Below are 23,111 nucleotides of genomic sequence, written 5' to 3'. Positions count from 1 at the left end.
CTCCAGAAATTTGAACATAACCTCATTTTTTGAATTAACCAATTTTCTAACCTGGTGATTTGCTGAATTGATTAAAATTTTATGAAACCTTATGCAAGTTGAAAACATGCAAGGATAATTTTGCAATGTCCCCTCCGCTATTAGCTTATCCCATTTAACAACTGCAGTTTCCAAAGAAGCCTCCAAAAGTCAATTGGACATAATATTTGCGGATGATTTTCCCACATAATCATGAAAGTGTTCTGGAATTGAAACTTCTATATTTTGAAATCAGAACATGAACTCCAACATCCAAGTGCAGCATCCAAGATAAAATTTGTACTAACCAATATAACATTATGCAAACAGATTTCACAGCATTCTAATTATTCAGAGAACCTCAAGTGTAGTTCTTTTGTTCATGATGACTTTATGACCATTGTTCTGGTTGTAGTGTAGAGGTCAATTTAACTGAGTATTATTCAAGTTAAAAATTATATGAAACTATATGAGTCACTTAATATCTCATGGATCTAGCTGGTGAAAAACCACTAGAATTCAAAATCTGCAAACAGTTTACCTTTACAGAAGTGATGAGTCGAACATAATCGCTTAGAAGCTCTGCAAATAAGTAGAAGTCAGCGTTTGCTTGTTCTTGGTGAAGCTGGTCTATTTTCTCCTCAACTTCTGCTAACTGTGATAGGGCTCGTGACAGAGCAGTGTGATCTTCCGAGTTACCCAGCATGGCTGCACTCTTGGCAAAAGCAGCTGTGTTGATTGAGAGTTCTAGACAAAAGGTGATTTGCATATGCCATCAAGCATTAAACCAATTTAAAATTAGGCTAAAACTTGCAAAGCAACTATTATTCTTCCAATATGGGTCAAACCATTTTACTTCTCTAGAGTACTCTTGATCATTTGATGGCTGAACATCATTTTGGTTTGATTATATAAATGTCAGGTAGAATTAATCAAAAGATCCACACATGCCAATGGTACTGAAGTACGTTTTGCATTAGTGTTGCCAAGAGAAAACTATGCCAACCACTGATAAACTATATGCTATCAAAGACCCAGTACAGGGAAAGTTCATTTGGTATTGCTGAAGTGCAAACTTGTAGAGCTGCCAGCTGTATTGACAGAGATTGCAAATGTTACATTTGAAAGGATAAACTTAGTACTACAAGACAATTCAACTGATGAGAAAATTTCCAGCAGCTGTTTGGGAGCAAATAAAAGTAATGGCAAAATGAGTGCGAATGCTTAACATCCAATGACCATGTACTGAATACAAGATCCAAGCCATCCATGAAATCCCCCATTAACATTCAAAATAAAGCCCATGAAATAGAGCAATAAGAGCATAGGAAGAAAACAGTTAGGTAGAATATTCAACCGAGACCGAGCTGGCAAAGGGCTTTTCATTAACACACAACTATTTAAATTCAGTATTATACTTGAAAATTTTTTCCTCTTGCATTCCTGTTAGCCACACTTTAAGTCCCCATTTACTTCATCCGATAAGACAGGCCATTCACATTTGGCTAGAATTTAATGATGTGTTTTAGGCCTTTCAAAATGGTACCATTGAGGTGGAGAAGAAAGACTACAGACTTTTGACTGTGGTCAAAAATCCAAAAATGGCAGAAAAGGACAACATTGCAACAGTTATACCAAATTTAGAAGCACAATTTCAATACAAAACTAGTTCACCTCAAAATGGAAGAATGGTGTCCACTCTAGATACTCTGCAGACACAAATAGCCTACCACTGTACTATTTCACAATGTCATTCAAAGGATGCAATATTCAGGCTTTATAAGACACTGACTGGGCCTCACGAAGTATTGTGAACAGTTATTCTTTTCTAAGAAAGGATGAGCTGACATTGGAGAGGTTCAAAGGAAGCTCATGAAAATAATTCTTGGATTGAAAGGCTTATCATATGAGCAGCATTTGATGGCTCTGGGCCCACACACTCTGGAATTCAGAAGAATGGTGGGGGGGGGGTCTTATTGAAACCTATTGGATGTTGAAAGGCCTTGATAAGAGTGAACATGGAGAGGATATTTCCTATGGTGGGAGAGTCTAAGACCAGAGGACGCAGTCTCATAATAGAGGGAGGTCTATTTAGAACAGAGATATGCAAGGTAGAGGTTGATAGATTCTTGATTTGTCAGGGCATGAAGGGATATGGGGAAAAGGTAGCAGATTGGGGTGGAGAGGGAAAATGCATCAGCCATGATGAAATGGCTGACAAACGATGGACCAAATGGCCTAATTCTGCTCCTATATCTTATGATTTTACGGTCAAACCTCACTTCCACTTTGATTAATAGTGAAAATACAGGAAAAGTAACTAAATGCAAGAGAACATGAATACAAACGATTCTACAGATGCTGCAAATCCAGAGTAACACCCAAAAAATGCTGGAGGAACATTGCAGGTCAAGCAGCATTTATGGAATAGAATGAAGAGTCAACATTTTGGGTCAAGACCCCTCCATCAGAATCTGATTCCCCTATTCATATCCATAGATGCTGCCTGACCATTTTGTGTTACAAAAGAACATGAACAAGGTATTATCTAGACATCAAATCAGAAAGGATAACTACAGTTAACTTTGCTGTCCTGTAATCATTTACAGTGCAATAGAAGTCTCTTTTCAAAATGACTAATTGCATCTTCAACAAGCTTTGACCCAAGAGACTTGTTAGGTTTATTGTGTGTTGTTGGTGTGTAGATCTGAAATCAAGTCAAACCAGGTCTAGTCATTAGTGGAACTAATGATTGGATTAGAGAACAATCTAGTGATTTCATAATTACAAAAATATAATGACTTTTAAACTCTACAATTTAGCAGAATTCAATTTTTCTAGATGCCACTTTGACACTTAACTATTATGAAATTTCTATAGCCGATGATCACTTGCAAAAAATAACTGCAGTAACCTTTTCCTAATTTTAAGTGAAGTTTGTAGAAGATAATTGAAAGTTAGATATGCAAGATGTGCAATAAATTTAACTGGCTAAATCTATTGAGGAAGAATCTAAGACTCAGAATGTACACACCTTTTCTGTGGCAGACCAGGAGATCAACACTGTTTTGTAGTTTTCTTAACTGCTGGTCGAGGTTTTCAAATTGCTGCTGCTTTTCCTCAAACCACTGTCAGATGAAGAATGGAGTTAATTTACCAAGAACAAATCATTACAAATTATGTTACTATCAGTAAATCACTTTTAAGGGAAAACAAATTAACTGTGGTCATAGTTTACACAATTTGACTGAATCAGAGACAAAATAAGCAAATAGTTATCCATCCCACTGTCTTTTTACCCTTAGAAAGAAACTGGAAAATCTCATTAATTCAACTCATTAATCAGGTTCAAATATCAGCTCTTACTGCATCCGATTCATTCATCTTGATTGTCATTTTGTTGACAGCATCAGCAGCCTTGTTCACCATCCTCAGTATGCCTGCACCACTTAGAGCCTGGGTGTTAACCGCACGAGGCAGCTAGAATTGAATGACAAATAAGGGTGAGCTATCCTGTGAAAAGCATTGGAGATATATAGTTAAAGTACAAGGCCAACACCATTTTCTGCTCTCAGGCATGTCTGTATACAAAATTCAACACTCTTATGGTAGCTTACCAAAATGTCCCATTAACCTTCATAAAACCCAAATAGCATATTGCCATTTATAAACAGACAGTTCAATCCCATTTAGCAGTATCAACTCAAAACAATAAACCTGCTTTCAGTATTAATCTATTAACTACCATCAAATTTCACAACCAGAGGAGATGATATATTAGACCTGGTTTATACCGACATTAATGGAGCCTACAAGGCTGTCCCTCACCTTCACCTCGGATACTCAGACTACATATCCATTTTGCTAATCCCTGCATGTTGATCACTGTTTAAATGAATCAAACCAGTTTATAGGAAGATCAGGACCTGGCCAAATGGTGCACTTCAGCTTTGCAGGACTGTTTCAAATGCACAGACTGGAGCATATTCAGGGAGGCAGCTACCTACAATCATCACATCAGCATTGATGAATATGTGGGATCAGTGACTGGCTACATAGGAAAATGCACTGAGAACTTTACCACGATTAAACACTACAGTGCCAGGGCAAACCTGACACCATGGCTGACTGTAGATAATTATGTACTGCTTAGGGTTCAGGACACTGCCTTCAGATTGGGGGACAGGACATCTCTAGGGTCAGCAAGAGCTACACTCTTCCGTGCCATCTGGAAGGCAAAACACAACAATGCACAGAAAATTCACAAACACCTTTGTGACAACAGGGACATGTGGCACATGTGGCAGGGTATTCAAACCAAAGCGGATTACAAGTCCACCCTGCACCTCAATGGCAGTGACACCTCCCTTCCTGATAGAAGGCATGAAAGCATTGAGCCTATGAACGATTTGATAGATTAAACAATGTGACATTGAGGAGAGCCCCTTCTCCCCAAGGAATGAGCGCCCTCTCTGGCCACAGCCGGGGTGAGGAGGATTCTAGCCACAGGGCCGGCCAACGTATCTGGTTGGTTGCCGAGAGACTGTGCAGATCAGCTAACAGAGGTGTGAACAGACATTGTTAACATCTCTTTGAAACAGTCTATCATTCCTGCAGACCACAGCGCAGTCACCATCACTCCAGTGTTCATGAGAGCAACGGTAACCGGCGTAAACGGTCCTGACTTCAACAAACCTGAAGCGTTTTGAGCAGCTGGTAATGGATCATATAAAATCCCATCTTCCAGCTACAATGGAACCTTTCCAGTTCACCTGCCGTTCAAACCAGTGCACTGATGATGCCGTAGCCTCGGCCCTCCACTGTCTTGTCTCACCTCGAAAACAATGCCTCATACGGCAGGATGCTGTTCACCAACTTCAGCTCTGTGTTTAACACAATCATCCATCAAAGCCTGGTGGGTGAACTGTTCTTGGTGGGATAAAACAATCTCTCTGTAACTGGATCTCAGACTTCTTAACTGAACAACCGCTGTCAGTCTGAATTGGCAGAGACATCTCAAGCTCCATCACACTGAGCACTTCCCTCACCCCCATGGACTGTGTGCTCAGCTCACCTATGACTCATGACCGCACTGCCAGATTCCACTCAAATCGCATTGAGTACAGTGATGATACTATAGTGGTTGGCCTCATCAGCAACAGTGATGAGCTGCATTACAGAGGAGGTGGTTGAGAGGATTGTCAAATGGTGTGACAACAACAACCCACGTCTCAATGTGCACAAGGCAAAAGAAATGATTGTGGACTTCAGGAAAGTACAGGTTAACCACTGTCCATTGCACATCATTGTTTTGCTGTGGAAAGAGTGAAGAGTACAAAGTTCCTTGGTGTGCACGTAAGGGATGATCCAAGCTGAACCCACAACACTTCGTCACTAGTCAAAAAGCACAGCAGAGTCTACATTTTCTTAAGAGATTGAGGTGTGCAAGGCTCCCCACCCAGATTCTAACAGCCTTCTACAGGAGCTAGGTGTGGTATGGAGACTACAAGGCATCATACCACAAAACCCTACAGAGTAAAAACCTCCAAGCGTATCACCAGAGTCTCCCTTCCCCCTATTTGTGACTCTTACTGGGAGTGTTGCAGACGAAGAGCCCACCACCACCACCTAGAAGGCGGTGCAGAGCATCAGGACCAAGACTGCCAGGCCGTGAAACAGCTTCTCCCCTCAAGACGGTGAGACTAATGAATACCCTGCGACCACCAAGGTCTTGTCACTTGGTGGTCGCAGTGATGTAATGTTAAAATTGTACAAGGCATTGGTCAGGCTGAATTTGGAGTATCGTGTATAGTTCTGGTCACCGAATTATAGGAAAGATGTCAACAAAATAGAGAGAGTACAGAAAAGATTTACTAGAATGTTACCTGGGTTTCAACACCTAAGTTACAGGGAAAGATTGAACAAGTTAGGCCTTTATTCTTTGGAGCATAGAAGGTTGAGGGGGGACTTGATAGAGGTACTTAAAATTATGAGGGGGATAGATAGAGTTGACGTGGATAGGCTTTTTCCATTGAGAGTAGGGGAGATTCAAACAAGAGGACATGAGTTGAGACTTGGGGGACAAAAGTTTAAGGGTAACATGAGGGGGAATTTCTTTACTCACAAAGTGGTAACTGTGTAACGAGCTTCCAGTAGAAGTGGTAGAGGCAGGTTCAGTATTGTCATTTAAAGCAAAATTGGATATGTATATGCACAGGAAAGAAATGGAAGGTTATGGGCTGAGTGCGGGTCAGTGGGATTAGCTGAGAGTAAGCGATTGGCATGGACTAGAAGGGCCGAGATGGCCTGTTTCCGTGCTGTAATTGTTATATGGTTATATATGGTCAGCATGTTTTACTCTATACTGTACTGCTTGCTTGTGCTGCATGCATTTTGAATTATATTTTGTTTCAAGTGCTATTTTTCATAGGCTTTTAGGATGCACTGTGGTCTAGAATACTGTTTCATTTCGTTGTACATGTATATTCAAGTGACAATAAACTTGAACTTGATTTGACTGGATGGAAAGTAATTTCATGCTTAAATTGACTGCACACTGAGATGATCTCATTACATGGGCAAGATTTTGCTGGAGAGGTATGTGATGCTGTTAGATTTACACTGGAACATTTAGATTTACAAAACTGGCTTATGTTGCTGGATGTGCTAATTGTAGCTTCCCCTCCCCCACCAAAAGTTGTGATTTGAAGCAAACTGACAAGTACGCCAAGAATGGAAAATAACTAATGAGACAAAAATGTATCTAGAGCTGTGCATCACAGACGAGTAAGTCTGATATTTATAATTGCAACTACAAGAAATGATTGTTACTCAAAGCAAATGCTGGATGAAAAAAGGTAATTTACTTTTCCTCAAGTGAACAACTTGATTCACCAGAGGTAAATAATATTAACTCCTGACCATTTTTACAATACTGATGAAATCTTTCTGAAGTAGCAAAAAAATTGATGTCTCAATATATAAAAAAAACACTGACAATTTTTAGGAGTTCATGAAGCATCTTTGGAGTGAAACCATTAATCTCTTTAAAGCAAGGAAAATTCAAAAACTAGACAAATTTCAAATTACATAAGGCAGAGGGTGGGAAATAGAAGGAACGTCTGACTGAGTGAAGCCTAATTGGTAATTGGTTTATTATTGACAGGTACTGATTCTATGAAAAGCTCTTGTTTGCATGCCATCTGACATTCCACATGCATCACAGTAATACAAAAAAAAGGAAAATTATTAAAAAATATAGTTGCAGTTACAGAGAAAGTGCAATGCAGTTAAGCAAATTGCATGCACCACAATAAGGTGGTCTGCAAAATCATGAGTTCATCCTTTTGTAGTTCAAGAGGTCCAATCTCATGTTTATAAAAAGGGCAGAATCTGACATTGAACTTAGTGGATAACACACACAAAATGATGGTGGAACACAGCAGGCCAGGCAACATCTATAAGCAGCACTGTCGATGTTTTGGGCTGAGATCCTTCGTCAGGACGTCCTGACGAAGGGTCTCGGCCCGAAACGTTGACAGTGCTTCGCCCTATAGATGCTGCCTGGCCTGCTGTGTTCCACCAGCATTTTGTGTGTGTTGCTTGAATTTCCAGCATCTGCAGATTTCCTCACGTTGAACTTGGTGGATATGTTTTGTATTTTCTGCATATTGGGAAGGAGGAAGAAGAAAGAATTGACCACTGTGTAAGGGGTTCTTCATTATCTTGGCTGCTTTCACAAGGCAGTTAGAAATGAAAACAGAGTTAATGGAGGAAGCTGGTTTTAGTGATAGATTAGACTGCGTTCACAACTCCGCAATTCTTTGTGGTCTTGGGCAGCATTGCTGCCGTACCAAGATCTGATGAATTTTGAAAGGATGCTTTCTATGGTCTATCTGCAATATGGTGAGGGACATATGGGCACCATGGTGTGTAACGAATAGTGCAATGCTATTACAGTTCAGAGTGGAGTATGGAGCTCAATTCTGGTGCCATCCGTATGTCTCCGCGTGACCTCCCTGTGGAATGCATGGGTTTTTCCTAAGGTGCTCCAGTTTCCTCCCACAGTCCAAAGCTGTAACAGGTAGGTTAATGGGTCATTGTAAATTGTCCTGTGATTAGGTTAGGGTTAATCAGGGCTGTCGGGGGTTGCTGGGGTGGCGTGGCTCGGCTCAAAGGGCCAGAAGGGCCCATCAATGAATAATATAAATAACAAAGAAAATAACTAAGGAATATAAATTTCCTTATCCTTCTAAGTAGAGGCACTGGTGTGCTTTACTGGCCATAGTGTCCATGAGGCTGGACTAGAACAAATTGTTGGCAATACTTATAACTTGAAACTTAAAAGCTCTCAACAATCCCTATTTCAGCACCAATGATACAGGCAAAGGCTCACACTGAAGTGTTCTGAAATCAATGGACCAACTCTTTTGTTGACACTGAAGACTTAGCTGGCTCAACCCCATGCCACTTGGTTCTCTATCTCCTTCCTCTAGTATCTTGTCATTGTTCGCGATCTGGCCCGCTCCAGTGATGTCATTCAACGAAGTAGAGCAGAAGCTGACCATATAGGGAGTAGAGGGCTGAGGATGCAATCTTGCATGGCATCAGCATGGAGAATAATCGTAGTGTCGATGTTGTTGCCTACTGATTGTGATCTGTTAATCACAAGAAGTCACGAGCCAGTTGCAGAGGGGCGTGCCGGGTCCTATGTCGTATTGTTTGGACATGAGCTTGGAATTTGTCCAAGTTGCAGCACTAACCAGAAATTCTAAAGTTCCTTTGCCAGAAATCAGAAAGAAAATGCCAGGAAAACTCAGCAAGTAAGCAGCATCCATGAAGGGAACAGCCAAAATGACAAACAGCCCTCATTAAAGGTCACTCAGAAACAATAACCCTGCCTATTAAATCCAACCAGCCGCTCAAATACCACTGACTTGACAATCACCCCAGCACATACTGCTCCAAGTTCAGAAATAGCCTGCTTGACAAAATGGAAAGGTCATCCAAAATAGTTAATTCAATGTCAAGTCCAAAAGGCTGTAGTATGCCTAAACATTAACCTAGGGAGCTGATTGTTGCTTTATAAATGTTGCCTGGCCGACGTGTTTTTGGTATTTTGAGACTAGACAACACCTCAACTTCAGTATCAATATGCCAATGCTCTTCAATCCGGCCTCCACACAACGTAACGAGCAGTTGTCAATTCTACTCCTTGTATCTGCTCCATTCACAACATAAGATCACATACCTCAGTGCCACTTCCATGCTCTCAGCCCATAGCTCTCTGCTCCATTAATCCCTAAAAAACATATAGCTCTGTCTGAATGTACTCAGCGATCAAACCTCCACAACCCTTTTGGGTAGAGAATACAAAATAGTACCACACTTGAAGCTTAATCATCATGATCTAGATATAACACCATATAATACCATAAGACACATGACCCAATTCTGCTTCTTTGGAGCATCTAGTCTGCTCTGCCATTCATTCATGGCTGATTTATTATCACTCTCAACCCAATTCTCCAACAAGAACTTTTACACATCTAGATCACCTTTCATTGTGTATTGGCTTAGATGGTTTAACAACTCCCTCCTTCTTCCACAACTATGGAAAACCTTCACTTTCCAATTCTTGAATGTTTTCTTGAGTCGAGAAACCAGAAGCACTCAAGGTTCTAATTCAAGCAAAACATTAATATCCTCTGTAATATACCATTTGCCTTTCTAATTGTCAGCTGTATTTGCATACATATTAACCAAAGTCAACATGGACACTGAACATCATTCAAACCGTTCTTCCGACCCATGACCTACCATATGACATTTAAACCATCTACAGATACTGCCTCCCCCCCCCCCACCCATTTATATTGCAGAAGGCTCTGCACTTTTCTCAAATTCAATGCTACCTAGTTCTATGAAAATGGACAAGGGAGAGCCAGTGGATGTAGTGTACCTGGACTTCCAGAAAGCTTTTGATAAAGTCCCACATAGGAGATTAGTGGGCAAAATTAGGGCACATGGTATTAGGGGCAGAGTACTGACATGGATTGAAAATTGACTGGTAGACAGGAAACAAAGAGTAGCGATTAACAGGTCCCTTTCGGAATGGCAGGCTGTGACCAGTGGGGTACCGCAAGGTTCGGTGCTGGGACCGCAGCTGTTTACAATATACATTAATGATTTAGATGAAGGGATTAAAAGTAACATCAGCAAATTTGCTGATGACAAAGCTGGGTGGCAGTGTGAAATGTCAGGAAGATGTTATGAGAATGCAGGGTGACTTGGACAGGTTGGGTGAGTGGGCAAATGTATGGCAGATGCAGTTTAATGTGGATAAATGTGAGGTTATCCACTTTGGTGGCAAGAACAGGAAGGCAGATTACTATCTAAATGGAGTCAAGTTAGGAAAAGGGGAAGCACAACGAGATCTAGGTGTTCTTGTACATCAGTCAATGAAAGCAAGCATGCAGGTACAGCAGGCAGTGAAGAAAGCTAATGGCATGCTGGCTTTTATAACAAGAGGAATTGAGTATAGGAGTAAAGAGGTCCTTCTGCAGCTGTACAGGGCCCTGGTGAGACCCTACCTGGAGTATTATGTGCAGCTTTGGTCTCCAAATTTGAGGAAGGACATACTTGCTATTGAGGGAGTGCAGCGTAGGTTCACAAGGTTAATTCCTGGAATGGCGGGACTGTCATATGTTGAAAGATTGGAGCGACTGGGCTTGTATACACTGGAATTTAGAAGGATGAGAGGGGATCTGATTGAAACATATAAGATTATTAAGGGATTGGACACGTTGGAGGCAGGAAGCATGTTCCCGCTGATGGGTGAGTCCAGAACTAGAGGCCACAGTTTAAGAATAAGGTGTAGGCCATTTAGAACAGAGATGCGGAAAAACTTTTTCACCCAGAGAGTGGTGGATATGTGGAATGCTCTGCCCCAGAAGGCAGTGGAGGCCAAGTCTCTGGATGCATTCAAGAGAGAGTTAGATAGAGCTCTTATAGATAGCGGGGTCAAGGGATATGGGGAGAGAGCAGGAACGGGGTACTGATTGCGTATGATCAGCCATGATCACAGTGAATGGTGGTGCTGGCTAGAAGGGCCGAATGGCCTACTCCTGCACCTATTGTCTATCTGCAAACTTGGCTATTTTACAAACCTATGTATTACTCCCAGAAACTGATAGATTGGGCAGCTGGGGCTTATAGTAACATCTCCACATCCTACTTGTCACAGCCTCCAATCCAAATATTATTTGTCAATTCTTAATGTTAAGACTGGTTAACCTGCACAGGATATTGCTCCTAAAAAGTGTTCTGACTGTTTAATTATGTCATGTGACATCTACATGGAAGTCCAAGTACACCACACTTGGTTGACGCTCCTCCCTTCTAGTCTCTCAAAATTTCATAGATTATACCAAATGTTTCCCTTTAATGTCAGCTTCACCCAATTTTATTTGTGTGCCTTGTTACCACCTAGATTCCAGCATTTTCCTCATTGATGTCAGTATAATTGGTCTAGAATTCAATATTCAGTTCCTTAAACACACACAAAATACTGGAGGAACTCAGCAGGTCAGGCAGTATTTATGGAGAGAAATAAACAGTAAACAAGTTCTTCACAGGGACAGATGAAGGGTCTCACCCCAAAACATTGGCTGTTTAATTCCTTCTATAGATGCTGCCTGACCCATCATGTTCCCCAGCATTGTATGTGTTACTCAAGGTTGCCAGTATCAGCAGAATTGTGCGTCTTTCATTTTCCTTAAAGAGGTGCATGGCACTAATCCATTCTGATCTGTGGAAGTTGGTCTCGAAATTACCATGGAATCTTACAACAAAAACCAGTGCATCATCCTCTGACATTTTCAAAACCCAGGTCCATAATTCAGCTGAGTAACGGACCACCTACAATTGACACCCGAAAGTGCTGGACCAATTCCACCAAAGATTTTGAGGATCACCTAGAAGGACAAATGTACTAACACCAGCATACTGGAGAGGGGCAACATGGACAGCATTTCCACCATGATAAAACAACTCCAATGGATAGATCTTGTCATTCAGATGCCCAACTCATGTCTCCCCAAACAGATCCTTTACGCTCAGTTGAAAGATCAGTGAGTCCCTGGTGACAAATGAAATGCTTCAAAAATAACAGTAAAATCAGCCTGAAGTCATCCAACATTACACCTAAAACCTGGGAAGACATAACACTCAATAGATGCAACTAGGGGAAATCTGCTCAAGAGGGAGCTGTGTTACACAAAACCAATCTCTGCTGTGCCACAGAGAACTAAAGGCAGCTGTGAAAGGAGAATGAACAAACAAAAGACCCAAACTCTAATATTCACCACTTAATCATATCCACAATGTACCAGAATGTGGATCCCAGATTGGCCTTTAGCAGCCACTTGAGGACTCACCAATAGACAACTCCTTAAAAGAACACTTTATTCAATCAGTGATCGCCTGACTATTTTCAAAACCCTAGATTGCCAATAAACAGGTCATGGAGAATTTGCTAGTCCCATCTTGTCTGGATTGGACAATTCCTCAGGCAATTCTAATCAACGATGGTGGACTTCAAAGTTTGGGGATTGAGGTCAACATGGAAATCACAAATGAATCAAGCGTTTGATGGGATAAGCAGGTGATACCGAGGTGCTCTGCTACAGTGCTTCGACAAAGTACTTAACGCTATCAAAAGCACTGCTCCTCCAGTGAATTGCCACAGGAGTTATTAAGTCCAAAATACTTTTCCCAAGCAAAGTTTAAGCATATCTTTGAGCAACACACACAAAATGCTGGAGGAACTCTGCAGGCCAGGCAGCATCTTTGGGGAAAAAAAAGTACAGTCGATATTTCGGGCTGAAACTCTTGGGCAGGACATCTTTGAACTTACTTTCTATCTCCCTGGTAAGTCTATTCCAAATGGATTTTTTAAAAAAACAAACAAGGTTTTGAAAGTCTGACATTATTGATGCCCAATGGAGTTGAAGGTATACTCAGGGCCCCAATACTAGGGGATGCTGATCTGCAAGTGGACATAAAAGGATTACCATGAAATGTTGAATTCCATGAACCAACATTTACTTGGACGTAGGGGTCAATGTTTGATGGAAGATTAGCATTTGGCAATTAAGTTAAATTTTATACTTTGGTCTTCTCCCTAGTACATTTCCGTTTTAGTGGGGAAGGAAGAGTTGCTCATGTAAAGGGAAGCTATTCTTGGATGTAAATAGGTCAGTCTTGGTATGTTTACTTTTAAAAATTTGCACTTATCCCAATAGTACGAGTCCTAATGCAGATTCTTGATCAAAATGTCTACTATTACTCCCACCACACATAGATGCTGCCTAACCTGCTGAATTCCTCCAGCATATTGTCTGTTGCCCCAATGTCAAAACTTGTCTGTAGAAGCCCAAGTACTGGAATACTGCACAAAATTATTCCCACCTTGAAGATTATACCATACCCTATCAACTGATTTCCAACTTTTCACATCTGACCAAGTTCAGATAGCGTTTCAAAGATAACGGGCCTCTGGAACAATGCAATGTTGCATCTATTTAACTAGGGTGAAACATTAGTCATAGTCAGTTCTCTTAACAATAATGGTCTTAAAACTTACCTCACTACTTTCCAAAAAGTGCCGCAAGTCAGGATCTTGCAACAGGGTTGGATGTTTTATTGTGCGTTGTAGATACCTGCAATATAAAATTAATAATACTTTGTCCAGAGTCCAAATATCCATAATTAGTGCTAAAGACAGATCCTGTATTTCGAATGTCAATTCTTCATATAAACCATGGATTAGATTTTCATGCAAGGCCTTCCATTTGATGCCAACAATACACAGGCATTAATGACTCTGACCTTTCGATACATCAACAAGTTTAAAAAAGGGCAGAGAAATGTCAAGACTCTTCTGAAATGGAATTTTTATTCTGTGCATCAAGGTGCACAAAATATCATACATCAAAGCATGTCAAGATAAATACCAGACAGGTCTCATATCTAGACTACAAAGTTCTGCAGCTCAATTACATTAAGATGAGGCAAAATTAATCATGCTCAAAGAAATTTTAATCTGGTTCCATCTAGGGAAAAGTACTTAGTGCTATTCTAAATCCCAAAACCTTATTTCCAGTTTGCAAACCAATACAACTGCATTCTGATATTTACCTCATAAAACTAACTCAAAACTAGAAAACTAGAAGCTCAAATTTAAGTGAAAATTAAACCTCCACTAAACAATGACGGAACCTCTTACCTACAAACTCAAGTGCCAAACTGTAGATCCCATGTATGCAATCTGAATACTCCTAACAAATCAACCCCACTCCAATAAAACCTTGTTTACATGGTCTCAGCCTCAAAATCATTTACACTATAGAAATGTAAGCTTTTAAAAGCACTGAGTACTTTAGTTTAAAAATCGAATCCATCTACCATTTACCTTTCAAAGAACTTGACTGCTTTGCCCTTAATAACAATGTTATTATTCAAAGTCTGATACCCTTCTTAAATATGTTTAGAAAGGTTTTCAGACATCTTCCAGAATAACCTTTTGCAAAAAGTTCCACCTCTCTCCAGATATCAGTATACAGCTACAGCAAGAGGGCGCAAAGTTGCACCAGCCTGGGCCCACATGACCCTCACTTAAAAATTGCACAATAAGCCAAGCTATTAAGTCCAAAGAAACCTAGACTTCATGGCAGTTTACAGCACTAGCTGGCTTTGCTATTTAAAATACCTTCATCAATAAGAAAATGCAAATAGAAAATACATGAAAGCCAAATAGCATTCTTAAAATACCAGCTTCGTCTATTTTAAATCTTTTTATTGTTTCTCCCTTATAGCATGTAATTTTATGGGTCTTGTCACAAATCTTCAGGATTTATTAACAGAAGTTTCCTCAAATTGCTTCCACAACTTCAAAAAGTATCTGGTAAATTCCACCAGCAATAACCTTTTCTAAACTCAACTTACATGTCTAATTCAAAAATAACTATAGGTGCTCTTTGCAAATTAAAATGTTTGGACGCTGCAAGTTTCTGAGCATCAAGAATATATTTGAAAATTAAAAGTTCATCACAATTACTTCAGAATCATGAAAACATTTAATTTTCACTTATTCCTGGCCCTTTACAAGTGAAGTAGATGAAAAACAGAAGTCAAAGGAACAGAATGAACTATACTAAAGTTAGTAGATAGAAACAACCAAAACTGTTAAGTAGCAGTTCCCCCCCTCCCCCCCAGAATAACAGCAACTGCAATTCAATTTGGCAGATATGTAAAACAGATATTCAGTAAAAATCTGTAATATTGAGTTGGGTAGTTTTTTTAAAAAATATCAAAAAGGGAAAGAAGATTTAAGAGAGGTTTCAGGAGATAAAATCAGAACAAGTTCAGGTCAATGACATAACACAAATATTTGAGTATTTTTCTTTTCACCAACATGTCTGACTGGTTGACTATTACCACCATGTTTTGTTTCACGCTTCAAGAAAATGGGGAGATGGTTTATCAGTCCTGACTTTTCCATGGAAATTAAGGTTCTTTGATAATTTCCCTTGGGAGACTATACTTGAAGGGAGGCTCAGACAGCAAACAAGTCACAGTTAATAAGGTTAAAGATTCACTAACTTCAAAGTTTTTCTCCAATTCAAAATGTATGTCAGGAATATGACAAAATACTCCAGGGGTTAAGTGCAACTCCAAATTTACAACCATGATGTTAAACCTTACTCCCTCCACACAAGTTGATGATATACCTAAAGGCATCATCTAAAGTCTGCTGTGACTTCTGATGTGCGTTATCACCTTAAAAACTGAAGGACAGCAAGTACCCAAAAGTAGTATCATCACAAATTTTAAAATATTTTCAGATACTAGAATTCCATGAAGTACTTTCACTATACAATCTAACACAATAGTTCAAACATCAAATGCTATTACAGATGAATGTTAAAAATGCTGGCCTTGCCAGTCACAAAAATTGAATACATTAAAAATACTAAGTGGGCTATAATGGTATCGAAGAGGAATTTCTCTCAAGGGATTAATCCTGTCAAGTCCACGATCTACTACTCAAAATGATCCTGAAATTAACCATCTGCCCATTATCCCACATAGTTTATCAAAATTACATCAACAAATTCTCCATAAAATGCAACTGTTACTCAGCTAAAAAATCCAATCAGTTAAACAACCAATAAGTTAGTACAGGAGTGTGTTCAAAGTTAGAGGATTCCCTCATTTGATTCACCAGAAGCAGTTCACTTGAAAGCAAATGGCACCTGATCTACAGCTCCAATCTAAGAAATTGTACTTTACCAAGAGCTGAATTTCATTGCCACATTCACTTTTCTAGTGCACTGTATTACACAATATAGACAGAAATAGCAAATAGTACCATAGATTAAAGTTTAATTTGGGGGATCTTGCCATGGTTATTCCACTGTTCTAACTTCAGATATTCCAGTAGATGTCAGATAACACCAAGAATTAATCATAGGTTAAATTTCCAGGTTTATTTAGTTGATGAACTTATGCAATATTTCCAATTATAAATCGCTCAATTATTTATTTTAAAAAGCAACAATTGCAAGTGAATGCACAGGACAGATAAAGTTCTGTGATACTTTGCTAGATTTCTGAAAGCCAGTAATTGTTAATTTTATCTCTAGATATGTCTGGACTGACCTCTGCACCTAATGACATTCAACATCAGTGAGCACATGAATTAATTTTCAGTGTATCTGTCTGCAAATTTAACTTGGCCTGCCTCACTTGACAAAATCCCATGCTTGCTAATTAACTTCTGTATCATAGAGGCATAGAACACTACAGGACAGAAACAGGCCCTATGGTCCATCTAGTCCCAACTCTTAATCTGCCTATCCATGAACCTGCACCCCAACCACAGCCCTCCATCCATGTAGCTATCGAAATTTCTCTTAAATGTTAAAATGAAACCCAAATCCATCACTTCCACTGGTAGTGCTTGCCTTACTACCACTGCCCTCTCAGTGAATAAGTTGATCATGTTCCCCTTCAACATTGCACCTTTCACCCTTAAGAGATGATCTCTAGTTCTAGTCTCACCCAATCTCAGTGGAAAAAAAACATTTTGCCTGTCTATACTGCTCATAATTTTATATACCACTATCAAATCTCCTCTCATTCACCATGCTCCAGGGAATAGAATCCAAACCAATTTAATCTTTCCCTGTAACTCAGGTCTTCAAATCCTGGCGACATCCTTATAAATTTTCTCTGCACTTCTTGTCTTCTTGAAGTCTTTCCTGTAGATAGGTGACCAATACTGCACACATTTCTCCACATTAGGCCTCATCAATATCTCATTGAACTTCAACATAATATCTCAATGCCTATACTCAATACATTGATTTATGAAGACCAATGTGTCAAAACTCTTCACGACTATCTACCCGTGACATTACTTTCAAGGAATTATGGATCTGAATTCCAAGATCCCTCTGTTCTACTGCACTCTTCAGTGCCCTACTGTCCATTGTGCAAATCCTCTCTGGCTTGTCCTCCCAAAGTACAACACTTGTCTGCATTAAATTCCATCTGCCATTTTTAAGCCCATTTTTCCAGGTGGTCCAGATCCTGCTTCAAGCTTTGATAGCCTTCCTCACAGCCATCTGCAAATTTGCAGATCCAGTTTACTACACAATCATCTAGATCGTTGATATAGATGACAAACAACCGACCCATACCAATCCCTGCAGCACATCACGTCACAGGCCACCAGTCAGTGAGGCATCCATCTACTACCACTCTCTAGCTTCTCCCACGTAGGCAATGTCTAATCCAATTTAATACCTCATCCTGAATGCCAAGCAACTGAACCTCCTTGACCAGCTTCTCATGGGATCTTGTCAAAAGCCTTGCTAAAGTCCACACTGACAACATCCACTACCTTTCTTTCGTCAACCTTCCTGGTAACTTCCTCGAAAAAGTCGACTAACCGATCTTAGCATAACCTATCAAATGTAAAGCTGTGGTGACTATACCTCATCAGTCCCTGTCTATCCAAATCCTTGGATATCTGGTTCTTTAGAATACCTTTCAATAACTTTTCCCACTATTGATGTTGGGCTCACCAGCCTAAAAATTCCTGGCTTATCCTTAAGAGCCTTTCTTAAACAAAGGAACAACCTCAGCTATTCTCCAATCCTTTGGCTCCTCGCCCATTGTCAAGGATGTTTTCAAATATTTCCACTAAGGCCCCAGCAATTTCTTCATTAGCCTCCCATAAGGTCTCATGAAACACCTTGTCAGGCTCTGGGGATTCATTCACCCTAATTTGGCTCAACAAACAGCTGCTCCTCTGTAATTTGTATATGGCCCATGACCTCATTGATATTTTGCCTCACTTCTATAGATTCAGTGTAAAATCCATTGTGCTAATCAAAGATCAAGCCTCTCAACAATGCTATGGAAGGGCAGATAGAGTAGTGATGGCAAAATGGTTAAATTCTATAGTCAGAATGCCAAGTATGTCAGCCTTCAAATTTGAGCCACCTTTGGAATTCTTAAAAATTTACAGATTTGTTCCAAAGCAATTTACCTTTCCAATGATGCTCTCCTCTTTTCCACAAAATCAGCTGATGATGGATCTTCTTTTCCAACTTTGACTTTGGTCATACCTTTCAGAATAGAAAAAAAATTCCAATTTCAAAACGATGTACCATTAAATGGTGATCCCATTTTAGAGAACACTTGTCAAGGACAATTAATTCAATTTGCCCTATTGTGGTAATATGACAGAAAAGGTGTTAATTTACAGTTAAGGATAATTCTGATAATTACCAAGTTAGAAGGATAAAGAGTGACTCTAATTGATACTTTTCTCTGCAAAGCACAAAGACAACTAGATTTAGAACTTTCGATTTCCTGTTCAGTATTTTGGTCTATAACCAAATTCAAAAAGAATTGTGAAAGAGTCAGAAACAATAGTTTACAATGAAATACACCACTCAAAAGAGAGGAACCAATCTTTCTAAAAGGAATATTAAGTATGCCTTTTGAGAAGACAGCTAACCAAGTCAAATTGCATTTGGATAGACTTTACAATTACACGATAAAGCAAAATTTCATGTCCTGAAGGATATCAGACACAAAGCATCAATATTTCATTCCACAGATGCTGCCTGCCCTGCTGAGTGCTTCCAATTTTGTTTTTATTCCAGATTTCCAGTATTTGCTGAAATCAAAAACTTTCATCCCCACTGATATTTGTAATCAAGTAAAACTGCCACACAGTGAAGTTATCTAGCTGGTTGAACAACTAATCCCCTTGAGAGCAAACCAGTGAGTTGTATTTTCTGATTAGGTTGCTAAAGAGTGAAGATCAAGTTTACAGTTGACACAAATATTGTCAATGCTGGAAGTTGATAGACACCAAAATTTTAATTTAAAATGCACAGAAGTTGTACACTCATTCCCTCCCATCTCAGTTTAAGATCAGAAAGTGCAGTAATTCGTTTAATAGAGCATTCAAAAAATCAATTATGCTTCATTCAGCATGGTTAACACTGCAAGCTACTTGTTTCAAAGTTAAATCTATTTATTGACTTCAGCCAATGACTTTGAAAACAGCCAGGAAATGACTGAATACTACTAACAGCCAGAAAACACACACTGCAAAGGAAAAAAATGTTGCTAATATCAGCTTCAGGACTTGCTATTCCACTAACCATGCACGTGTCAGAAGTTGCTGATAAAAAGAAGTTCTCATTACAGTAGACGATGGCCTTATATTCTTCCTGAACTGAGTCAAATTTCTCCCTTAACACCCCACCACTAAAGACCCACGATAAGAACTTGTATAGACTCTTAACCTCAAACCCTCTATAAAGTCATTTCTTAAAATTAAATAAACTAAAAAGAAAATTTCAAAAAACCCATGCAGCGAGCCTTGTATTTAGTTTATAAGATAGTCACAATTTGATTGGCCTTTAAGTATTAAAGCCAAAGCAAAATTGCAATATGGTATTAACAAAAAGGGCTTCGGCCCTTCCACTCCCATAACCAAAATAAGTGTTCCGCTCATACTCAAACAATAGAAATAAAACCACTAGAATGAGCTGTCAACCTAAATGCATGTGAAAACGTAGCTCAAGATTAACTATCTTCGACAAGGCCCAAGGAACAGATAGATGCAAAATAGCTGTCAATTTCCTTTCAATTTGTATTGGTTCTTATTTGATGCTAATACAATTTAAGACTACTTGTTCTCAATTTTTAGATTTGTTACAAATCTAGTTTGCTTACAAAAGCAGAAAGCTTTATATATTCTAGCTTTATTAAGTCACCAACAACATAGATGAACAAAGGTTTAAGCTAAACATTTCCACGAGAAAACTCAATACTACCAACTGTACAAAACTAAGAAACAATACGAAGCAGAATTGACTGAACTTAGTATATTGTAGCTTGTATTACTAAAGTTGTGGGGGAAAAGATACTGGTGAGAGAAACATAAAAAACAGAAGTACCACTTAAATGAGGGTATTATGTTGTCAATTGAATAAATGACCTTACCTACAAGGCTCTTTTCTGGTGCAGGAGGTACAATGTAGCCCACATGCATATACTTTGAAGCTAATTTGCTATGCAGACCCAGAAAGTCACTAAATCTCCTTTTGACTGTAAAGTCTTTGCTGCTGAACATGGATAAAGTAGTCTGCATAATGAAAGAATATTCAGAATTACTATATCCTCCTGTAGTAGACAAATTGGTACTGTTGATGCTATTATGTGTGTACTTGGAAAAGCCTGTTCTCTACACCTACATGGTGCACCCATACTTCAATAATTTCAATTATTCTGCAGAACCTCAATTGCACCATTTGATTTCTATGCCTTAAATGTTTCCTAATTTACATCTTAGAAGCCCGTCAGGTTCAATTATTGTCTAAAAGTTGACATGCAACCACCATTGAGTACTGACCCAAAATTGGGTGTCTGGCCTGAGGTTCTTTCCCTCCTCCCCAGCCCAAAATTTCTACCCAAACACTGATGAACCATGACAAAAAGAGAAATAGCAAAAATCTTGAATTACAGGCATACATTGTACAAGTTATTCTTGCGGCAGTTTAACAAGACCATTTAACCAATAGTCCCCAAACACATAACTGGCAACATAATGGGTCAATATGGTAAATGTTCAACAATTTAGGATGTGCATCACATTTGGCCCAGATCATGGAGTACAAAGCTATACAAGGATTTAATGTTAATTATAGTGATCAATCAATTAAAACTACTGACCCAGGTTTGTTACTCTTGCTACTGCAATTAATTTCAATCAATGTTACATAAGACCAGTGATCACCTTGAACCAATGGCATGAGTATCCCTAGAAGCGACACGTCTCCTAGATATCAGAGCTCAAGTATCAATTTTGGCGACGTACCTAAATGATGGCGAGCCCATTGGTCTTGTTCTGTTTACATGCTAATTACGTTGCTTAATTATAATAGGAATCACTGACTACAGAAATAATGCAACCCAACTTCACCAAAGTCACCACACCACTTTGGACACTGTCCATTCATTTGCCCTCCCCACCAGAACCACAATGCTATTAAACCATTACCTTAGTTGACACACTGTAAGCCATGTAGGCATTCATACCATCACCTAAGTGATAAAACACAATTAGATTCATTGCAATGAGAACTGTTAAAAGCAAACTATAAATTTGGATTACAATAGTATGGGTTTCAAAGTAAAATTACAGAAAAATAAGCTGAGAAGACTTGGGTCGGAAGAAACTACACAGTGAAATTTCATTAAGTGGCTAATAAATAGAATTCAATTTTTTTTTGAAGTGAGTAAAAGCAGAGCAAACTATTGCAAATCACAGTAGTAATATGCAAAACAATTATCGTGAGGAGCGTTGCCTCAGAAGAACTGAAAGTTTAAGCATGGAGCTAGTCAAAAAAGTTCAAGTCTACAAAAGGGCCAGTGCAAAAGGTGTGAGCCTCAGCAATACTCAAAACACATTTTCATAATGTTAGCCATTTAAAAACCTTACCAACTTTCTCAGGGTCAGAAACTGACACTTGAATGTCAAACACATCTCCGTTTGCCTCTTCCTCAAGCTACAATAAAAGCAACAAAAAAGTGACAATTTAGCATTTTTTTCTAGAACTGTTAAGCACAAAATCAAGTGAGAATTCAATTCAAAATCTTAATTGAAATGCAAAACAAAAAGTGTACCAGTAAGATCAATAGAGTCAAAAGGTAACAACTAGTAAATTATATACCAGAAGTGTAGATTTTTAGACCACATTTAATAGTCAGCATCACTATCAGCTAAAGAAATGGTCAGGAGTTGGTGGATCTAAGAATTCAATTTGTCTATGAATTCCAGTCTTTTTAACTTTCAGTTCAACTGGGTGGTACTAGTCAAATCTTATTTCACTCTTTTTGATAAAATAACTGGAAACCTGGTCCTTCATAAAAAATCATTTGCAGTAAAATACAATGCTACATGTCAGGAGAATAATCAACATTTTGGACCAGGGCACTTTATATCAGGGCTTGAAAGAAAGGGGACAGAAGCCAGAATAAAGTGGGGGAAGAGGAAGCAGTACAAGCTGTCAGGTGATAGGTGAGTGGAAGATGGGCGTTTGGGAGATGCGGATGAAATAAGTAATTGCGAGGGGATAGGTGAAAGAGGTAAAGGGCCAAGGGGCTAAAGAAGGAATCTAGTAGGAAAGAACAATGGACTGAATATGAATTACAGAAGAGGTGCTTGCTATATTGAGGCAAATTATTCCACAGGGGCCTGACAAAGTGTCCCCTTGAACTTATTTGGAAGCTTGTGCAGAAGTTGCAGGGAATAACCCTAGAATAATTAATGCATTCTTAGCCATATTCTAACAGATGAGATATAGTATATTCATACTTGGATAGACAGGGACAGATTATGAATAGTCAACATAGCTTTGTGCATGGTAGGTCATGTCTAACCAATCTTAAGTTTTTCAAGGAAGTTAGCAAGATTGATGAAGAAAAGGCATTGGATGGCC

The 23,111-nt window shown here is 39.1% G+C and overlaps 1 protein-coding gene across 1 annotated transcript in view; it reads right to left on the bottom strand.

Annotated features, from left to right (window-relative positions):
- The window catches only part of snx2 (sorting nexin 2), a 50,145-nt gene that overhangs the window by 16,102 nt on the left and 10,932 nt on the right, over positions 1-23,111 (bottom strand). The window contains exons 4-11 of the mRNA XM_073069465.1: positions 22,112-22,178; positions 21,671-21,714; positions 20,614-20,755; positions 18,638-18,716; positions 13,664-13,739; positions 3,385-3,498; positions 3,053-3,146; positions 560-765 (exon numbers count right to left, since the gene is read on the bottom strand). Of these exons, the coding sequence (XP_072925566.1) occupies positions 560-765; positions 3,053-3,146; positions 3,385-3,498; positions 13,664-13,739; positions 18,638-18,716; positions 20,614-20,755; positions 21,671-21,714; positions 22,112-22,178 (822 nt within the window). The remainder of the gene's footprint in view (positions 1-559; positions 766-3,052; positions 3,147-3,384; positions 3,499-13,663; positions 13,740-18,637; positions 18,717-20,613; positions 20,756-21,670; positions 21,715-22,111; positions 22,179-23,111) is intronic.

The sequence above is a fragment of the Hemitrygon akajei genome, chromosome 2 (genome assembly GCF_048418815.1).
Source record: "Hemitrygon akajei chromosome 2, sHemAka1.3, whole genome shotgun sequence".
In the NCBI taxonomy this organism is placed as follows: domain Eukaryota; kingdom Metazoa; phylum Chordata; class Chondrichthyes; order Myliobatiformes; family Dasyatidae; genus Hemitrygon; species Hemitrygon akajei.
The sequence above is the reverse complement of the archived record's forward strand: the minus strand, read 5'-3'. Positions and strand labels throughout refer to the sequence as shown.